The sequence below is a fragment of the Silene latifolia genome, chromosome 1, assembly GCF_048544455.1.
Source record: "Silene latifolia isolate original U9 population chromosome 1, ASM4854445v1, whole genome shotgun sequence".
NCBI lineage: Eukaryota > Viridiplantae > Streptophyta > Magnoliopsida > Caryophyllales > Caryophyllaceae > Silene > Silene latifolia.
The window spans coordinates 179,158,466-179,179,739 of record NC_133526.1 but is presented as its reverse complement, the minus strand read 5'-3'; the positions used below and the strand labels follow the sequence as shown (position 1 = coordinate 179,179,739).

At 37.0% G+C, this 21,274-nt stretch overlaps 2 protein-coding genes and 1 long non-coding RNA gene across 3 annotated transcripts; 1 reads left to right on the top strand and 2 right to left on the bottom strand.

Moving 5' to 3' along the window:
* The first annotated feature begins 11,719 nt into the window (after positions 1–11,719).
* LOC141612684 (uncharacterized) lies at positions 11,720–14,981 on the top strand. The gene is made up of 3 exons (XR_012529149.1): positions 11,720–11,903; positions 13,946–14,548; positions 14,647–14,981. It is a non-coding gene; the product is annotated as an uncharacterized LOC141612684 (long non-coding RNA).
* Positions 14,982–15,534: 553 nt separating this feature from the next.
* Positions 15,535–17,136, bottom strand: LOC141588226 (aldehyde oxidase GLOX-like). Its single transcript, XM_074409680.1, has one exon. It carries the CDS (start codon positions 17,134–17,136, stop codon positions 15,535–15,537), a length of 1,602 nt encoding a protein of 533 aa, XP_074265781.1.
* Positions 17,137–17,686: 550 nt separating this feature from the next.
* LOC141613307 (cytochrome P450 71A9-like) lies at positions 17,687–21,068 on the bottom strand. Its single transcript, XM_074432063.1, has 3 exons — positions 20,996–21,068; positions 18,735–19,658; positions 17,687–18,629 (listed from the first exon to the last, which is right to left on the bottom strand). Exons 2-3 carry the CDS (start codon positions 19,632–19,634, stop codon positions 18,015–18,017), a joined length of 1,515 nt encoding a protein of 504 aa, XP_074288164.1. The 5' UTR covers positions 19,635–19,658; positions 20,996–21,068; the 3' UTR covers positions 17,687–18,014.
* Between the last annotated feature and the right edge of the window lie 206 nt (positions 21,069–21,274).

Here is a 21,274-nt window from a genome sequence, read left to right as displayed (position 1 = left end):
ATTTTATATAAATTACAATTTGTGAACAAATTAATTGCATAATTTTTAGAAATATAATAATATAATTAAGTTGTTAGATGCATATATTATTCTTTGGGCGTAAAGTCGGTCACTTTTTACGTTAATACTAGTAAATAAGTTACTCGGCATCAATTAATTGATAAATTATTTTTACTACGGCTCAAATGCATCTGGAAATTATACTTACACTAATAAATTTTATATATAGTCGGGTCGGGCCGGGCCAAAATTCGGGCCTTAAGGTAGGCCCAAACCCGGCCCAATATTTTGAAATGGGCCATGGGCTTCGGGCCATGGGCTTTTCGGGCCTAAAATTGAGGCCCAAGCCCGGGAAAAAATCGGGCTGGGCCGGGTCGGGCTAGCGGGCCTGGGCCATTTGATCAGCTCTATAGCACACCTTTGTTTCCAAATCCTAAATCTAACTTTTTACCTCCCTGTCTTCCACCCATCACTAAGTCACCAACATTATCACGTATATGAATATTGATGAGATACTTGCAGGATACGAGTTAAACGATTTAAATGTCTATAAAAACGATTTTGACATTTATCACTTACAGTAGCAAGTTAAACGATTTTGATTGAGATTATATAATCTGAATATCAGTTATAGAGTATAAAAATATTGATGAGAATATGAGATATTGGTGAGAATTGACAATCAGGTTAGATTTTGACCGGAAAAAAAAATAACGGAATTACTTTTTCACATACGGATTTTACTCTTTCACATACATTTCGTCATTAATTTTACCTGTAATACCCTTTTAACCTCAAACCTAAAAAATTAACCTTCTTAATCTAATTGCTCAAAAACTTTAACACTAACACTGGATCTTGGATTCTTGGTTTACTAATCAATGAAGTAATTTATTAATGTATCAATTGTTAATATTATTTGTTGTAATTTTTTATCAATTATTTTAGGTTGTTAATCATAGTTGTTGAAACTAGGGTTTAGAAAATAGTTGTAATGGCGGCGACGGTGGTGCGTGACGGGCTGGCTACAACATTACAACTACATAAAGGCCTCAAACATTTCCATGATTTTCCCCTAAATTTGGAATTCTAAGGAAGATGATGTGGCCAAGTGGCCAACTATACCATTATTCCACCTTGAATAGCAGTGCGTGCGGTATTCATCACATAACCAATGTACTCTTCGTCACTTCGTCGTGCATCGCAAACTGATATGACTATACGAGTCAACTGAATACTATTCCGCATAAATTATGACATTGTGTAATGAAGCAAGACACTGAAATGTTGGTTTGGGGATGCAGGTGGGCGGATTAGGGGGCTGGGGAAGGAGGGGATGAATGGTGGTCGATAAATGGGTGAGTTGTATTGGGTTTTAGAGAAGGGAGATGAGAAAAAATGACAAGGATAAAATCGTAAAAATCGTATGCGAAAGAGTAAAATCCTTATGTGAAAAAGCACATCCCAAAAATAAAACACAAATTGTATCCTACAACCAGTTGTATATGAAAATTATACAACTGCCCAATATCCATCCCCAATATTTAAAAAAAAAAAACAAAAAAAAAAACCTAAAACCCCAAAAATACACAATCGCTCAGACGCTCACCTCTCAATTCCACACTTCTCTTCAAAACTCCATTGCTCTCATTATGGAAAAACATCAATCAAATACCAGCAAGACGAAAGAACGCATCAAACAACATCCCGAGTGCATCTAACAACATTCCGAGGTAATTTTGTCTATCACTTTGTTTATTTACATGTATTTTATATTTTTAGGTAAACCACCATAACCCTAATTTTCGTTCATTAATCACGAAATTACAATTGGTAATTCTTATGTTTGCTCTTACCATTAATGAGGTTTATGGAGTAATTTTGCCTTTCTTTTCTTTCTTCATCATTTATTTTAATCCAGTCATTATATTTCCACATCGGTTTTGGTCGGCGGTGAAAAGGGGGTTGAGGTTTCTAATGACTTTTGGCTATGTTTTGACTTTTGCCTTGCTTCTGGGTTATGCTTGCTTGCGCGATTACGATATTCCTGTTCTTGCTTAATTGGCGGCTAAGTTCGTACCAAAGTGATAGATGCAGACGATACAGCGTAATGCTTAACTGGTCTACCATAGCTGAAGTGGGAAATAACAAAATTTTATGTTCATAAATAAGTACTATTATTGTGAAACTCACATTTGATATTTCACACATGCTCAGAACGTTTCCATGAGCAGCATTGCCATCAATTTGTTGCTCTGTATCCGTTTCGATAAAAGACCGTGAATATCTTCAAGAAAAAAAACAAAGGCTTTTCTAGTATTATTGAAAATCAGGTTGCTACACACATGAATATAATCCATTTATTAGTAGTTATTTGAATCAATAAAATTATGTCAAGTGAATTGGGTTGTTTTAGGAGGAGCTACAATACTAACTTTTTGGCTATTTCCTCTATTAGGCTTCGAAAAGACAAAAACATGATGATGAAGAAGACACCGATGATGACGATGATTTGGGAAATTTTCCTAAACTGGATACAAGGATGTCTCCAGCGAAGTTGGTGAAGCTCATTAGCAACTTATCTGCAATTCAAATAAAAAGTTTAAAGGCCACGCCTTTCAGACATTTTGTAAATTGTAAAGCTTCCAAATGATGTATTATATGAAACTTTTTTACAAATTGCAAACTATGTAGGTTGTTTTTAAAGACAATAACTATTTCATGTTCGAGTACAAGCTTGGAATAACATGACAGTATTTTTTGAGCATATTCTAAGATTTCAAGTTTTGTATGATACAATTTGAGCTATCTTTTCGAGCTCTGTAACAAAGGTTTGAGCTTCGTAAGTAACTATTAGAGCTACTTAAGAAGGATGTCGAGTTGTTTAATTTTATACGCCAAATTGTATAAACCATGACTACGATCCGAGCTCCGCAAGAAATAACTTGAGCTTCGTAAGAAAGGAAACGAGCTTCGTAAGTAAGGTTCCGAACTCCGTAATTTCATACGCTAACAATTGCAATAAACCATGGCTACGCACAATTTTTTGCAAAAAAAAGTTTCGAGCTCCATATGTAACTATTAGAGCTACGCAAGAAAGGTTTCGAGCTCTGAAATTTTATACACTAAATTAAAATAAACATGACTACATACAAATTTTTATATCAAAGGTTTCGAGCTACGTATGTAACTACTAGAGCTACTAAAGAAAGAAAACGAGTTGTTTAATTTTATACGCCAAATTGTATAAAGCATGACTATGTTTCGAGCTCCGCTAGAAATAACTTGAGCTGCGTAATAAAGGTTTTGAGCTCGGTAAGTTTTTACGCTAAATTGCATTAAACCATGACTATGACACATCTTTAAAATTTCATTATAACTTCAACCATGAACTAATAGAATTTTGTCCATATGAAACAAATACACGGAATTAAATGACTACAACTACTATTAAATAAGTTTCAACAAAGCTAAATTACAAGTTTAAAAACCAATAAATGATAATCCTACGAAGACATCAGAATATCGCGAAGACCGACGTGGCTATTAGCATGATTATTAGTGGAAGGCACAACTCCAACTCTATTATTCGCTGCCTTTTAAGTGCACGAGTATCTTTCTCTGCATTATTCGCTGCCTTTTAAGTGCACGAGTATTAGCAGCTTTGAATTTCCCACGAGCTCAGCTAGTTTGAATATCTATCAAACTCCGCTTCCTAGTAAACCTCTCCCCCTTCTTTGTCTTCCGCTTTGGATTTGTATTACATCAACATCGTCCCCTTTAACATCCGAGCATTGAATGCCCCCAACTACAGCCTCAATCTCGGACTTTGCTTTCTCAAAACAATCATTAACAATACCTCTTGTGATGTCATTTTCACAACTAGCAATAATAAGCTTATGAAACTAGCGCTGCATATCCAATCTCCAAACGGGCCCTGCAACCTTCCCTTTTGACACTTCAATTACATCATCTTTAGGCTTTGCATCGTTCGTCCAACGCTTGAGAACATAAACATTGGGTATCTCATTGACACAGTTACAATGATATATCCTTCACGAGCTATTCAACAGACTTATCGAGTCACATATATTCAAAGTCAGAAAACAGCAACCTTTGTAACATAGACGACAAACATATCTTATAGTCATGTATATATAAAAAAAAAAAGGAGCACAACTAGTAACTTATCGAGCTATCATGTATATTTTCCGAGTAACAATAAAATCGTCATGTATATAAAAAAAACAGGAGCACAACTAGTAACTTATTGAGCTTTCGTCTAAATTTACCGAGCAAACGTAAAATGAACCTGTATATCAAACAATCAGAGCACACCTACTAACTTATTGAGCTGTCATTAAAATTTTCCGAGCAAAATTGAATTTCACTTTTAAACAAAGAAATGGAGCAAAACTCGTAAACTTCACGAGCTATTCAACAGACTTATCGAGCCACATATATTCAAAGTCAGAAAACAGCAACCCTTGTAACATAGACGAAAACCATATCTTATATTACAAAACATTGCCAAAGTTGATGACTTTAAAGACGAAAATTATATGCTCCAGTACGAATACAGTGAAGTAGTCATGTAATACATAAAATTAACGATAATTACCTTGACAAGTAGATTTTTCATCTGGTTGTCTTTCCAAACTCATTGATACTGGATTAAATACAACAATTTCCATTGACGTCCCAATTCCCTTAGAAACTCCATCGCCCATTGCTGATGATAAATTTGTAACATTCGCCGTAGAAGCTTCATCATCCATAGATTGTAATTCTTATATAGAATTTTGATTCTAATTACAGATTGTGGTTTACTGAAGATGCAAAAATAAAATTGAAGGAGTAGCAAATTGAGTAACTGCATAATTGTTAATCAGTTAGAGAAATTAGGAGAAAAAGAGAGATATGGGGAGAAAATTCTTGACTACGTTGAATAATCAGTTACTGAATATTGGAATTAGGGAAAAAAAATTAGGGAAACAAAAAATAGGGAGAAATTGACTAAACTACCCTTGGTTGTATAATAACACTATACCACTGGATGTATAATCTACTAACTGAAAATAAAAGGGGCTTGATATTGATAATCCGGTGAGATTTTGCCCAGAAAAATATAAGGAGCTTGATTTCACTTTATAGCAAAGTTAAGGGGGTTGTTTGCTACAAAGTAAACTTAAGGGGCTTAATCTCACATCAAAGCAAAGTTAAGGGGGTCGTTTACCACTTTCGCGGTTTTCTTACTATGGTTTTATTGGAGATGAAGTTATAAAATCAGCAACCTTGTTGGCTTCACGAAAGCAATGTTTAATTTTCACTTCATCGAAGAAATGACAAAAACAGAATGTGTTAGGGAATATACGGTATATGGTAATATACCGTGACCGATATCTGTTAGGAAATATACGATATATGGAAATCATCAACTATTGATCTTCGGGACTTGGATTAATTCTTGCGTGACAACTCGCCAGTAAACTTTGATCGCGTGACAACTCGCCAATAAACTTTGATTGCGTGACAACTCGCCAGTAAAAAAAAAATTTGTCGACGAAAACTTATTTTCCAAAACCGACAAATTTATCGATCAAATAATTGTCAAGAACGCCATTCTTTTCGAACTTGACAAATTTAATAACGGGAAAAACATCCGTCAATTTCACATATTTGGTGAACGCCTATTTTTTTCGAACCCCAATTCAATCAATCAATCGTAGCACAAAGACTACAATGTTCGGATCACCCTTAACCAATTGACAAGGTAACAAATTCACATGAAAAGAATAAAGTACGTAGTCAAGAGACTACAACACACACTAAGCAAGAGCACACCATCATACGTGCCATGGAAATCAAAGGATTTTTTTAAAAAAAACAAAAGACGATATACCATCACGATAAAATCCCACTGGAGGGCACCATAATTCATTGGCCCCTCCGACAGAGTAGCGGAATTTATTTATTTAGGCCTCAAGAGCGTGAGGCTCTGATACCATATTAGAAATTTAGAGGAGGAATTTCATAAAGACAATTGTATGTTATTGATAATTCTTTCGTGTTTCATACATAATACATTGAGCCGTATATATAGCATCTAGCTAATAACTTAGAATATTATAACACTAGAAACGCTAGACAATTTTCCATAACAGAGATATATTATTACTGTTAAGGATATTCCTATCCATCATAATAGGCAACAAACTACCTAAATGATTTAGTGCTTATTTGTTTAAATCATATCTCTTTCATATCTTCATAATTGTATCTTTTATTATTGTGTTCATACTTAGATCTACGTATTGTATATTTGTATAAATAGCTCTAGGTTGTAACAGTTTCAATCAATACAATCAACATATATTTTCTACATGGTATACTGAGCCTTTGATCAAAAACTCTCTCAAATTTTTCCGTTTTCGAAATATCACCCATCATTCTCGGCTCCACCACACCCATGACACCCATCGATTCCACCATACCCAACATCCATGAACCCTCCAAACCCCTCATCCGTATTCACCTTGGTGGATGCGCTGAACTCACCTCCGACACCTACCTTACCTGGCAATTTCAGGTTCGGTCTCTTCTTCATGGTCATGGCCTTATTGGCTATGTCGACGGCACACTCACACCACCACCACAAACCATTATCCCCACCACTGCACCCGATGCCAAACTCGAAGACAAACAACCCGTTTCCAACCCCGCATACCAAACATGGTGCTGCCAAGATGCCCTCATCCTTGGCTCTTTGGCAGGCACTCTCTCGCCACCCATATCTTCCCTAATCCTCCAAGCCACGACATCCCATGAGGCTTGGACCATGCTCTCCAACACCTTTGCCAACCCCACCCGTGGTCGTATCCTTCAAATAAAGGATCGACTAGCCAGTATATCCAAAATCGATGACCAACCAATCACCGAATACATGCACTCGATTAAGCTTTGCACTGATCAACTATCTCAACTAGGTAAACCAATGGACCTTGAGGATATAATTTCCAAAGTCCTCAAGGGCCTTCCGTTTAACAAATATCGCTCGATTATCGAAGTGGTAGAAGCCCGTGACACCACCAACTCGTTCGAGGCTCTTCACGAGAAACTCATCAATCATGAGTTAACCATCATAAACAACCCCACCCAAACTACCTTTCAACCATCTGTGCACGCTGCACAATACCGTCCCAACCCCTCATACAACAATAATCGATCATACTACAACCATCTTACTGCCCAAACCAATCAGGCCAATCGCAACCCCTCACCTCACCAACCCAAACCCGATGTTGCACCCTTTAAAGGGAAATGTCAGTACTGTCGAGAAGTTGGTCATGTGATCGAATTCTGCCCTCCTTTCGGGCTAAATATCCTCATGTGGTCTTCTTACCTCCACCCACATCAAATCGATCCCGCCCACATGCTCACACTACCACCCTACCTGAGGCCCCCACCACATCGACTTGGACCCTCGATATCGGTGCCTCCCACCACATAACTGATGAACTGAACACTCTATCCATCCATCAACCCTATGAAGGACCCGACGATCTCGTCATCGGTGATGGCTCCTCTCTCGCTATAACCCATACTGGTTCTTTTTCTATCTCAAATTCTACTACTACCCTTCGTTTTACTAATGTTTTGTGTGTTCCTACAATTTCTCGCAAATTACTTTCAATATCGCAATTTTGTTTCGATAATAATGCGATTGCAATTTGCTCACATGATTTTGTTTTTCTAAAGGATATAAAAGCACCGGCACCCTCCTGATTCAAGGGCGAAACCGAGCTGGTACGTATGAGTGGCAACCAACCTCACCATATGCCCTCACGATCAGTTGCTCTACCGTCGTCTCCTTGTGGCATCACCGTCTTGGGCACCCATTCACACCAACCCTCAAGCTGCTCAACAATCGTTTTAATTTGCGCATTTCAAATTTTCAGTTTTGTAATTCTTGCTTAATTAATAAAAGCCACAAGTTACCGTTTTCAACCTCTACACTAAAATCAAACGCACCACTCAACATTATTTTTTCGGATGTTTGGACATCACTTGTTATCTCAAATGATGGACTCAAATATTACCTTCTATTTGTTGATCATTATACTTATTATATTTGGCTTTTTCCTTTAAGGAAAAAATCCGGCACATTGTTAACTTTTCATCGCTTTAAATCCTTAATAGAAAACTATTTTCAAACAACTATTAAACAAATTTACCCCGACAATGGAAGTGAGTACATCAAATTAAATCCCGACTTATTAAACAATGGAATCACTCACCTTACATCACCACCTTACACGCCCGAGCATAATGGTTTTGCCGCGAGACGACATCGCCACATTGTTGAAACAGGATTGACTTTGCTAACACATGCTAATCTCCCAACTCATCTTTGGCCTTATGCCTTCACCACTGCGGCATACCTAATCAATCGTTTGCCCACACCAACTCTCGATAATGACAGCCCATATTTCCGTCTATTCAAACAACATCCCAACTACAATAAACTTCATAGCTTTGGGTGTCTTTGTTTTCCTTGGCTTCGACCATACACCACAAATAAACTCGACCCACGCTCACAATCTTGTATTTTTGTCGGTTACTCTACCACTCAAAGTGTGTACCTTTGCCTTGAACCAAAAACATCGCGTCTCTACACTTCTCGACATGTCAAATTCATCGACCATGAATTCCCTTATAAAACCTTGGTCACAAACCAGCAGCTACTAATCGTTTAACCACTACAAGCTGGGATAATATGCTATTATCCTTCGACTCTCCCTCCACCAGACCGTCCCCTACCATCACCCCTACCCAACCCACTGCCGCACCAACTACCACCCCTACAATACCCTCACCACTTGCTATACCTTGGTCATCATCCCCACAACCAGATACATCTCCCCAACCACCATCCCCACACGACATCACCTCTCCTATTTCCCCTCCATCCGCTGCCAACATCACTGATATCACCCCTCTTATTTCCCCTCCATCCGCTGCCAACACTCCTGCTATCACCCCCTCCCCCTTATCTGTACCTTCACCCCCACCACCACCTCCTTCCCCTCATCCTCATCAAACCCGACTATTCAACAACATCATTAAGCCTAACCCAAAGTATGCTAAATACTCCTCGCTCACTTCTCACAGCCAAACCGCTCCTCCTAACCACTACTAAACAAGCACTTGCTGACCCCAATTGGAGTAATGCTATATTGGTTGAACATCAAGCTCTCACTCGCAACAACACTTGGACACTTGTTCCGCCCCATAAAGCCCAAAATATTATTGGGTGTAAATGGGTTTACCGTGTTAAATACCATTCTGATGGTAGCCTCGATAAGTACAAAGCCCGTCTCGTAACCAAAGGCTTTCACCAACAAGCAGGTATTGATTATTCCGACACCTTTAGCTCTGTTATAAAACCAACCACCATACGTCTTATCCTCTCCTTAGCCGTGAGCCATGGGTGGTCACTTCGACAACTTGATGTTAACAATGCTTTCTTACAAGGAACACTCAGTGAAACCGTCTACATGAAATAACCTCCGGGATTCATCAACACCGACACACCAAAATACGTGTGCAAACTCAATAAAGCTATTTATGGCCTTAAGCAAGCACCAAGGACGTGGTATACGGAGCTACGCACGCACCTTCTCACCTCCGGCTCACCAATTCCATTGCCGATTCTTCCTTATTCATTCGACAAGCAGGTACATGTGTCTTATTTGTTCTCGTGGTTATCGACGATATCATCGTCACAGGACCCAAACCCAACGACATCTTTGACTTTGTTGCTCATCTCTCAAACCGTTTTTCTTTAAAGGACCTTGGACCACTTTCTTATTTTCTAGGAGTAGAATTTTTCTCAACCCAACGTGGCCTCCATCTTAGTCAAACCAAATATACAACCGATTTACTTGAAAAACATCGAATGCTTGACTGTAAACCATTACTACTCCTAGATACCACCACCACCCACTAAACTTCCTCTTAAACCAGTTCATGATGAAACGAATTATCGCGCGGCCATAGGCAGTCTTCAATACCTGTCCATGACGAGACCCGATATCTCATATTCCGTAAACAAACTTGCACAATTTTTACATCATCCAACTGAAGAACATTGGTGTGCCCTTAAGAGACTCCTTCGATATCTAAAAGGTACACTAAACAATGCCCTTCACTTATACAAAAATACTACATCAAATCTCCATGCATTCCGTGACGCCGATTTGGCGGGCGATAAAAATGATTATGTGTCCACTACCGGGTACATAGTTTATCTAGGCCGAAACCCGATCTCTTGGAGCTCAAGAAAACAAAAAGCGCTATCTCGTTCGTCAACGGAAGCTGAATTCCGAGCAGTGGCCGAAACTACTGCCGAGGTATTATGGCTTCGCTATTTAATGAAGGAACTCGGAGTTCAGTCCAATAATCAGCCAGTTATTTTTTGTGAGAACCTTGGAGCTACTCACTATTCTGCGAACCCGGTATTTCATTCCCGAATGAAGCATCTAGCACTTAATTTTCATTTTGTTAGGGAACAGGTGCAACAAGGATCCATACGTGTCCAACACATATCCGGTGATGATCAACTGGCGGACGTTCTAACCAAACCGCTTCTCAAGGCACGTTTCTTACGTCTCATTTCCAAGATTGGCCTGCTTGACCGACAGTCCATCTTGAGGAAGCATGTTAAGGATATTCCTATCCATCATAATAGGCAACAAACTACCTAAATGATTTAGTGCTTATTTGTGTGAATCATATCTCTTCCATATCTTCATAATTATATCTTTTATTATTGTGTTCATACTTAGATCTACGTATTGTATATTTGTATAAATAGCTCTAGGTTGTAAGAGTTTCAATCAATACAATCAACACATATTTTTTACAATTACGATATCGGTATATTTCCATATATCGTATATTTCCTAACAGATATCGGTCACGGTATATTACCATATATCATATATTCCCTAACAGAATGTATTGAGAAAAACAAAAAATTTGTCTATTTGCTTAAGTAGGATGATACTTAACCCATTTAAATGTTAAAAACTTAAAAGAGATACCTCCGTCTTAAAGGAGACCAATTGGTATCTGATGACTGTTTCACTGTAACAGTCTAATCATTTGTGCCTAAATAATTTTAAATCACAAGAGCAACAGAAACTATAATGAGACGGAGGCAGTGCAGATGAAAGGACTGATGCAGGAAGGATGGGGTGATGAGTGATGAGAGGTCATTTTGAAACAGGAAAGCATATGGAGTAGTAAGGACCATAGAGACTAGTAAGGTATCACACATACATTGATACATGGATCAATGGACTCTACATAGACATAAACATAGAGATGGGCCGATGGGGTAGGTAAAGAATACTGGTAAAGAATCTTTCTGCTGCTGACAGTCATGAGCTATACACATTAACACATACACTGACTATTTAGTCTTCAGCTTTCACAGACTTGACACCTCCCCTTTTGTCTCTTACTCTTCTTCTTTCTACCACTATATTTCATATAATAACACATTTACCTCTTCGTCTAAACTACCAGCAATTTAATTGCCTATTATTGATTTACGTACTTGGCCAAGATCGTAGCTTTAATACAATACAAGTTTTATGATAAAAAAAAAAAAGTACAAATACTTTGGGGTGCCCATAAAGACGCGGGACAAATCAACCAAAACACGGGACTTTTATTCTCTCTTACTATTTTGCCCTTATCTTCACATTTACCCAAGTTGACCCTTTAATTACTTTACCAAAACATAATCCCTCCTTCACCCTCCTTCACACAACTTATTTTGTACTGCAAAAAAATTTGGGCGTAAAAATAATTTCATGGCATAAGTGCATAATCAGGTATTAATCTCTTCCTTTTTCCTTACTAATTTGAATTTTATCTGAAAGTGATTATCATTTGAGTAGTGTAGTGATTTAACAGATTAAATATCTGCCATAGTTATTTATGTATTGCTAATTTTGTTATTCATTCATCTATTCTTTTCAGTACAATATTAATTTCGTTGATTAATTTGATTAGTTCTCTTTGATTCTAATTTTGGCATAATTGTAGTCTTCATCTTCTTTTTTCGTTGCCAGTAGGTGTTGTTAAAACCCCACTTTCTTTGTTATGTTATTTTAGGTAGTTCACAAATTCTCATTTAAGACGGTATTATCTGTCTTAAGCCTAAGACGGATCAAGTATCATACTACTTGTTTATATAAGACAAGTCTATTGAATTTTCCTATTCATTCTTATATACAAGTGATATGTATTTGACCCGTCTTAAGCTTAAAACTAAGACGGATAGTGTCGTCTTAAGGGGGACTTATTGAATTTTAGTTACATTGTTTTTGATGGGAGAATTCAATCAATGTAGAATAAATTTAACAAAGCTTAATGTAGTTTTCTTATAGGTTTTATGTTGTTTTTGACAACCTTTTATTCTTATCAGTTGGGAAATTGTTAGTCTCAGTAATGGATATACATAATAGCATTGTTATTGAAGCTAATGTCAACAATTTACATGGTAAGAGGTTTCATACCCGTGAAGAACTTTTTGAGGAAGTGAAATCTTGTTTTGTGTCAAAAGGATATGCCATTTCTATTAAAAATTCAAAAAAGGATGAATATGTGACTATTGGATGTGATAGAGGTGGTATTTATCGCTGTAAAAGTAAGAATCCGCTAGGGAGTCGTAAAAGGGAAACAAGCACTCGTCTTATCAACTGCCCTTTTAAAATTCAAGGGAAAAGAAAAAGCGATGGGCTTTGGACACTTGACTTGATAAACATTTCTCACAATCACGACGCGTCCGAGAACATGTCTGGTCATCCTTCTTGTAGACGATTGACAAAATCAGAAACTTCAGAGGTGGAAAGATTGAGTATATCTGGTATTCAACCTCGCCATATTCTTTCTTCTCTTCGGCTGAAAAATCCCAACATTCAAGCGGTATCCAGAACGTTGTACAATGTCAAGACAAAAATTCGTAGTGAAAAGTTAGAAGGTAGATCAATGATTCAGGGACTTTTTGAAGAACTTGGTCGATCAAGGTTCTTGTATAATTATAAGCGTGATGAGAATGACCATTTAACCCATTTATTCGTTGCTCACCCTAAGTCAGTCATGTTAAGTAAAATCTATCGGAAGGTCTATGTGTTGGATTGCACATATAAGACTAACATGTACAAGATGCCCTTACTTGATATTATTGGAGTATCAAGCTCTAATAAGTCATTTTACTCTTGCTTTGTCTTCTTAAAGAAAGAAAAAATAGAAGACTATATCTGGGCTTTACAAATGTTTCGCGAGATGGTAGATTCTTCATTTGAGCCTATGGTTATTGTTTCTGATATGGATAAGGCATTGATGAAGGCAATATCAATTGTTTTTCCCCGAACTACTCATCTCCTGTGCATTTGGCACATACAAAAAAACATTGTTGCTAAGTGTAAAAACCAGTTTGTTAAAGATGAGGATTGGGACATGTTTATGTCAACTTGGAATGCAGTTATGTATGCTGAAACAGAGCACTCTTTTGAAGAATCTTGGATTTTACTAGAGCTTCTATACAAAGAGAAGAAATCTGTTATTTCATACCTAAAAGAAACATGGTTACTTCACAAGCAAAAAGTTGTAAGTGCGTGGACTGATACACATCCTCATTTGGGTAATCGTGCATCTTCACGGGCTGAAGCGGCACATGCAAAGCTGAAGGGCTACCTGCAAGTCTCAACTGGTAACTTTGCCCAAGTAGTGAGTAAAATTCGTTTGGCGATTGAAAACGAATATCAAGAAATAAACACAATGCTTGAGAGTGAACGTATTCGAGTTCCTAATAGGTGTCGTATTTCTCAATTTAAATTTTTACTCAATTGTGTTTCTCATTTTGCTTTAGGCCATTTATTTAAGCAATATGAGATGGCAAAATTTGGTACACTCAAACCACATTGTAGCGGACACTTCACCGCAACTATGGGTTTACCGTGTGCTCATGTGATGAATCAACTGAAAGAAGGCAGTTTAGTATTGGATTTTATTGATCGACAATGGAGAATTGACACTATTTGTTTAAGTAATCTTGATGCTGGAGTGCAAAATGAAGATGATGAAATTAGTGGCTTGTGTAGTAAGTTGCTAGATAAATATCAAGCGGTTTCTATGGATGAAAAGAAGGAGATAGAAGGGAAGCTCAAGTTGATGTTACATACATCAAACCCAATATTATTTGAGCCAGAAGTCCAAATCTCTAAAGGTCGCCCACATGGTTCACTTAATAAGAGGAAGGAGCCGATAAGCTCCACAAAAAGACATCCCTCCGAGTTTGAAATTGTTGAATCATCAATGACGAGAATAAACAAACAAAAAACTGCACATCCTCATTCTGGTACTTTTGGTGTTTCCGACTCACTTGAACTCAATCAAGGGAGTCAGTTGTTTGGAATCGACTTAAACTCGTATATTTCTCCGCATTATCCTTTTTCAAAAGATTCACTTTAATGTACGTTTTTTTTTTTGTCTTTGTGCTTTTATATATTTGTATACTTGACTCTATTATTGTTGATTATTACTTTACTAATAATGTGTAATTATTCACAGGTTTGATGTGATGTTGATGAGGGCCATCTAATCTGTTGTTATTGTTGCTCATTGTGGTTTTTTGCTGATGCTGAGTTGGTGTGCTGTTGAATCGTCGTCGTTGCTTGGGTGTTTTGTGTTGCTAGGTGCTCAATGCTCACGTTGTTAATATGTTGCCAAATGATGACATTATATCCTTATTAGAAAGGATCACTTTTGTATAATTTTAAATTGCTATAAGGAAATTATGTGTATCAGATGTCAGACCGAATACTTTGGTTCTTCCACTCTAATATTATTATGTTATTTTCAAACTTGTGAGTTGTGATCTTCATTTTTCGTCGTTTCGACATTAGTTGAGGGATGATGTAATTATATATTGCAGGACGATCTTTTGTGCACAAAAATCTATATGCACAATGTTAGTTTTCGTCATTTTGGTGCATTCGTATAATCATATTCAAGCTTGTTCGGATTACGGGTGGATCGAGTTGGTTTTGATTTATTTCGGGTTTATCAATGACGAAAAGGTGACTTTGTATAAAAAGCTTTAGAATAATTAATTATTAATCAAAAGGTTACACAATTAATCTTAATTAATATTAACTTAATTAAATTATGTATACTAATTAAATTATTAGTGCTAATTAAGCATTATTAATTGCATGTCACATTAAATTATGTGTGTGAAGGAGGGAACAAGGATTCAAGAAAAGTAATAAAAAGGCAGTGTGGGCAAGTCTGAAATAAGGGCAAATTTGAAAAGGGGAATATAAATCCAGTGTGTATGCTAATTCAATTACTAGTGTTATTTAATTCACTCAATCAGCAATATTTAACGTCAACGATTTTGTACAACGGGCTGATTGTGAGAAATCGAGGGTACCATCGAATGATACAACTAGACCCTCAAGCGTGTGAACTAAACCGGACCCATTGAGCAACACTAGGAATCCCTCCATTTACGACAAAGAGCAAGTAATACCCCGGTGGTGCGACATTAGGAGATGGAGGAGCCACAACTGTTGCACTGATCGCCTCGTTACCACCTTCTACTTTTCTGCTTCTTAACTTGAGTAACCTTTGGTTCATAGAGTTTGAGTGGGTGGTGAAGGGAGGTGAGTAAGCATTGAACTCGACCTCATTTAGTCTTGATTTGTGCCCTACCCGAAACTTCACTTGAAACTCCTCTCCATACCTTACCGTTATAGTGTTGTCTTGTCCGTCTTTCTTCGTGGAACTGTGAAGTTCAGATGTCTTGTTACTAGAACTATATTTCTCCAATGAAATGTTACTAGGCCTTGTATGGTGGAATCTATGGTCGGTATACTGTGGAGCGAACGCTTGTAGTCGTAACTCTGTAGGGTACCTTACATTATGGTAAGTATACCTCTCAAATTGGTTACCTCCCCCAACTAAAACCCGTCCATCAGGCAGAAGTACAGCGGAGGAATGATACATTCTAGGTACGCCACTGGCCTTAAGAACCGAAAACCTTTTCCCTAGTTTTTTCTTAGGCTGATATAGATAAGGAGTAAATGCAGGGTGCTCTGCATTCTCCCACCCTCCCACTCCCCGCTGTGCGCCATTTATAATCAGAACATTGCCTGTCGGAAGGATCAACATATCCGCCATAAGACGCGCATGAGGCATCTCTTCCATGGCCCACATATGCTGGTTACCGGTTATCACCATTCTCCCACATGTTTTTAGCCCTTCCAAGAATTGATTATTGTCTTCCGCGGCCCTGTATGCACCTTCGGACGCACCACCACATACCATGACTTCTACCTTTTGGAAGTTGTCACGGTGGTCTAAGGGTAGAATGACTGATGACCCGGATCCTGGGTAGGATCTAGATCCATGACCCGGGATCCGAGGATACGTCTTGATCACCTTGCCATTCCTATAATTAAACAAAATTGAGTCTCTATTGGCAAATATGAAAAGATGTCCACTTGGTGTTAGATGAAGAAAAGGGTACATATTGTTTCCCCCTTCAGTTTTATTATAAGTTTGGTGCAAAAATGGGAGTGCAATAGCTGCTTGTTTTGTCGATTTTTTCGGAACAAATTCATAAGAAAACATTTTTTGTCCTCCAACAACTATAACTCTGTCATGATCACCAGGAAGAAGTAAACTAGAAGCATACCACCTATTTTTAGAAAGTTTTGCCTTGTATAGTTTCCAATCACAACTATCATCATCACAAGGTTGAAATAGTCGGATCCTACGATATCCGTCATTATACCCGCCCGTTTGTAGAAGTGTTCCATTGCTTAGGAATGAACCAGAGGAGCAAAATGGGTCGGACTCGATTCTTAGAGGCCTTAATTTTTTACTACCTAGGTGAAACTCTACTGAATGAGCATAGCATCTTGAGTCATGAACATCATGTGCCTGGTTCACATGGCATGACCCCCCACCAGATCGACGTTGCAGCCGGTACCCAGAGGGGCCGCTACCGGTTTGGTCAAATATTAGGACTGTGTTTTTATGGGTTAATGCCATGTGCATTGCTACTACACCTACATTTTTCCTAATTAGTTGCCATTCTCCTAATTTTCCTATATTTGTGTTTGAGCTTGAAATACAATAATTTTGAAGTAATAAACAAAATGTAGTGACTAATACTACTAAAAATGTTTTAGGAAAGTTTCTTTTGTGATCCATGAAAAATTAATTCAAGGATTAATTTGTGAGTTTTTCGGTCGAGTGAAGTGAAGTTGTTAGTAGGCTTTTTATACTAAGAAATTATGCTAAATATTTAGGTGTCATGCAATTAGTTTATATTGTTAATTTGGGGTTGCAGTCTTTTTATGGGTAGTAGTTAGTGATCCTGAAATTTTGCAACCAAAAACACATGATTTTGTGTTTTATCCTGATAAGTAGTAGCTTAAGCCTGGGAATGGTTTTTTTTATAATGTATAGAGTATCTTTATTGTGATATTGGGATTAGATGATATAACTCGACGACAGTAGCGGAATTAGAATTTAAAGTTTAACAAGCGTAATGTTAATCAAATGTTATAGAGGACGAGATAACTTTAGAAGGGCAAACTAGACAATCAACCAGGAAACGGTGGAATAATTTAAAGAAAAATCAAAACCTCAACTAAATTTCTTTACATTTTTCATACGCGAGGGGTCCCTATGCAAACCCTTCTCGCTCCACCATTATAATTATTTGGGAAGCAACTTTTCTAACTACGGTTTATTCAGAAATCATCTTTTGTTGGTAGAGTCGATGCTAGCATCTTTGAGTTACCATCTTTAAGCTACATGTTTAAAATTGAAACTTGAAATGTTTGATAGACGTAGCCTTGTAGTTGATGCAGGAGTTTTGAGCATGTTTGGAGGAACAAAATCAAAAGGACTAGTTTCATAAGCTAATATAGAAACTTAGGAATGGCCATTAGCAAAAGAGGTTCCTTCTTGTGCATTGTGAGCCCGGTAGCTTCAACCATGTCAATATCATCCGTAGTCATTCCCTTGGGTAAACTCCAATCAAAACGATACAAGAGATTCGCAAGAGCAATTTCAACTGTCAATACTGCAAAATTCATCGCAGGACAACTGCGTCTACCTATACCAAATGGGATTAGCTCAAAGTTGTGCCCTTTATAGTCGATCGAGCTATGTAGGAATCTCTCAGGTTCAAACTTTTCCGGGTTGTCCCAAACATTTGGGTCCATTGCAATGGCTTTTGCGTTGATGAAAACTCTTGTTTTAGCCGGAATCTCATACTCTCCAATTTTGCATGGCTCTGTTGTTTCCCTAGGGACTAGTAGTGGTGCCGGTGGGTGCAATCGTAGTGCCTCCTTTATAATTAGTTTCATGTACGATAGCTTAGGCAAATCACTTTCTTCGACTCTTTGTTTCCCATTTACAACTCTTCTCACCTCATCTTGAACTTTTTTCATAATCGGAGGATTCTTAATTAGCTCCGCCATTATCCATACTAGTGTCACGGCAGAAGTGTCCGATCCAGCTACAAACATGTCCTACAAAAGTAATTATAACTTATAAGAAATACAATCGCAATTTGAACTAACTAGAAATACAATTTGTAAGAAATTGACTCTTAAAGGTGATTAGCGTATACATACCACTAGAATACCCTTCACTTGATTATTAGTGAGGGCAATTGCTTGATTTGGATCCTTCTGAAGCCGAAGAAGTACATCAACAATGTCCTCATTATCAAGTGTACGCCTCGTAGAGTGACGATGTTCCTCTAAAACTTCATCTAAAATGTCATTTAACTCTCTAAAGTTCTTCTTTAACCTCGAATCAACACCATTAACCTTATTAAGAATTGAACCTAACCAAGGGTAGAAATCCGCGACATTGAATTCCCCTAATAATGTTTGTGTCATGTTAAGAATCTCATAAGCATTGGACTTGCCATTGAACCCTTTTATAGGGTCATACTTCTTACCATATGCAACACGACATATAACATTATTCGCTAGAGAAAGTGTTAATTCACTCAAGTTAACTGGACCAGAGGAACCCTGAACGATTAAATTGACCATATGTTCAGCTTCCTCTTCCCTCGTAGAACGAAAAGATTGAACCCTCTTCATACTTAGTACCTCTGAGAGTACTATTTTCCTTACTTCTCTCCAATACTCACCATACGGAGCAAATGTGATATCATAGCACTGGTAACTAAGCCATTTCCCGGCGTATAATTGTGGTCTACTAGAGAAAATAAGATCATGGTTTTTGAAGATATCTTTAGCCACATGTGAAGAGGAAATCACTAGGGTTGGAATTGATCCTAATTGTAAGAACATAAGAGGACCATGTTCTTTAGAAAGCTTTTGAAGGCATATATGAGGCAAGTCACCAATTAGTTGATGAAGGTTCCCTAGAAAAGGTAGTCGTTTTGGACAAGGAGGAAGCTTTTTATGATGCCTATTATTGTGTAACTTACTCCATAGTTTTAACATTAATAATGTACCAAATATGAGGATAATCATCAAGAAATGCTCATGTTCCATAGTGGTCAGTCCAAGCTTCTTCACCTAACATTATTACAAAAGAAGAAAGTTAACCAAATTAGTTCAAATCCATTAATATTATACTAGATCCAATTAGATCCAAACATTCGTTTATCTTCTACTCCCTTTCAATCCAATTCAAAATAAAGTATTACTATCTTATATTCATTGTTCTCTCCTCCTTATCCTCTTTACATAAAAAAATTAAGGGAGTGAATTTGGACCACACAAAACATACTATCCCCATGCAACTGAATTTGGACCACACAAAGCTTCCAAAAAAAGAAAGATGACGGAAAAGATGAATCAACCTAAAACGAAAATAGGGAAGAAAACCCTGCATAGGAGGAGCATATATTTCGAGTAATCTGCGAGACAACACTTTTACCGTAATTTTCTTCATTTACTCATGATTTTTTTTTTTTCCAAAATAGAATTTTTCATGCTAAATCGAAATATGTTAGTTTCATCTTTCATAATTTCATACTTTTTACCATATTTACAAACAAAGTTTTTGAAGTATGACTTAAAGTAGATATTATCTCACAAATACTATTCTATAATCAGTTGTATAATAGTATTATACAATTGTCTCAAAGTTGTTGAGTTTTTACACAAAGTTGTCGAGCTATTTTACAAGTTATTGAACTATTTTGCGAAGTTATTGAGCTTAACTTTGTATCATAGATAATTTTTGGTTAAAATAATTCCCTTGCATATAGTTTATAGACTCCGGTTAAAATAAGTCTCTCCCATAGAACAAGAGCCACGATGATTTGAAGGTCTCATATTCAAATCTTGAAAATCTGTTACTCTCTAAAGTATTACTCCCTCCATTCAACTTCATAATGCCCTTTTCCTTTTTCACGTTTGTCAACGCGTGTTTTACGCGGTAAATATCGTTAGCTATGTATTTGCAAAAATTATAAAAAGATTTTTTTAATGTACTCGTAAAGCCGAATTAAACAAGATCCACATGAATATATTTTCACTTACGTATTGAGAGAAAATTGATAGTAAATGCTCATTTGTGAATAGTATGTAAAATAGAAAAGAACTTTGTGGAGTTGAATTGAGGGAGTATGATGTTTTGTGCATTTTCCCTTTTTCAAAAATATAAACACACATATAAATGCATTATTCAAGTATATAACTTAAACACAAAAAAGTAAATGCATGTATATATACTTTTTTAAGCACGTATATATTTAGGTCAACATCAATTCTTGTATAATATCGCCTTAACTTACAACAACTCTCATAAAATATTATAATAGAAATGGAAATGAAAAGAGCTTATAAAACGTCTTTTAAGTTCAGACGTTTTTAAGCAATTCCTACTCATAAATAAATGAACTAACCTTTCTGAATGATTAAGTATATAAGCTTTTTCTTCTCAATTCCAACCCGGCCTTCACAATATATAATGTATATGTATTATTATAAAGAATAAATGAAAGTTATATACAACTAATTTTTTGGATGAATATTGGATTTGGACGGATATAGGTGTAGAAGTCAAAAGTATTGCAACTAGAACTAGTCAACTACAAGTTGAGCTGAAGGGAAATGTTCACATAATGCCGTCTGAAATCATCAGACGAAATAATCTATTTATAACGAGAACGGGTGGAAGTTAG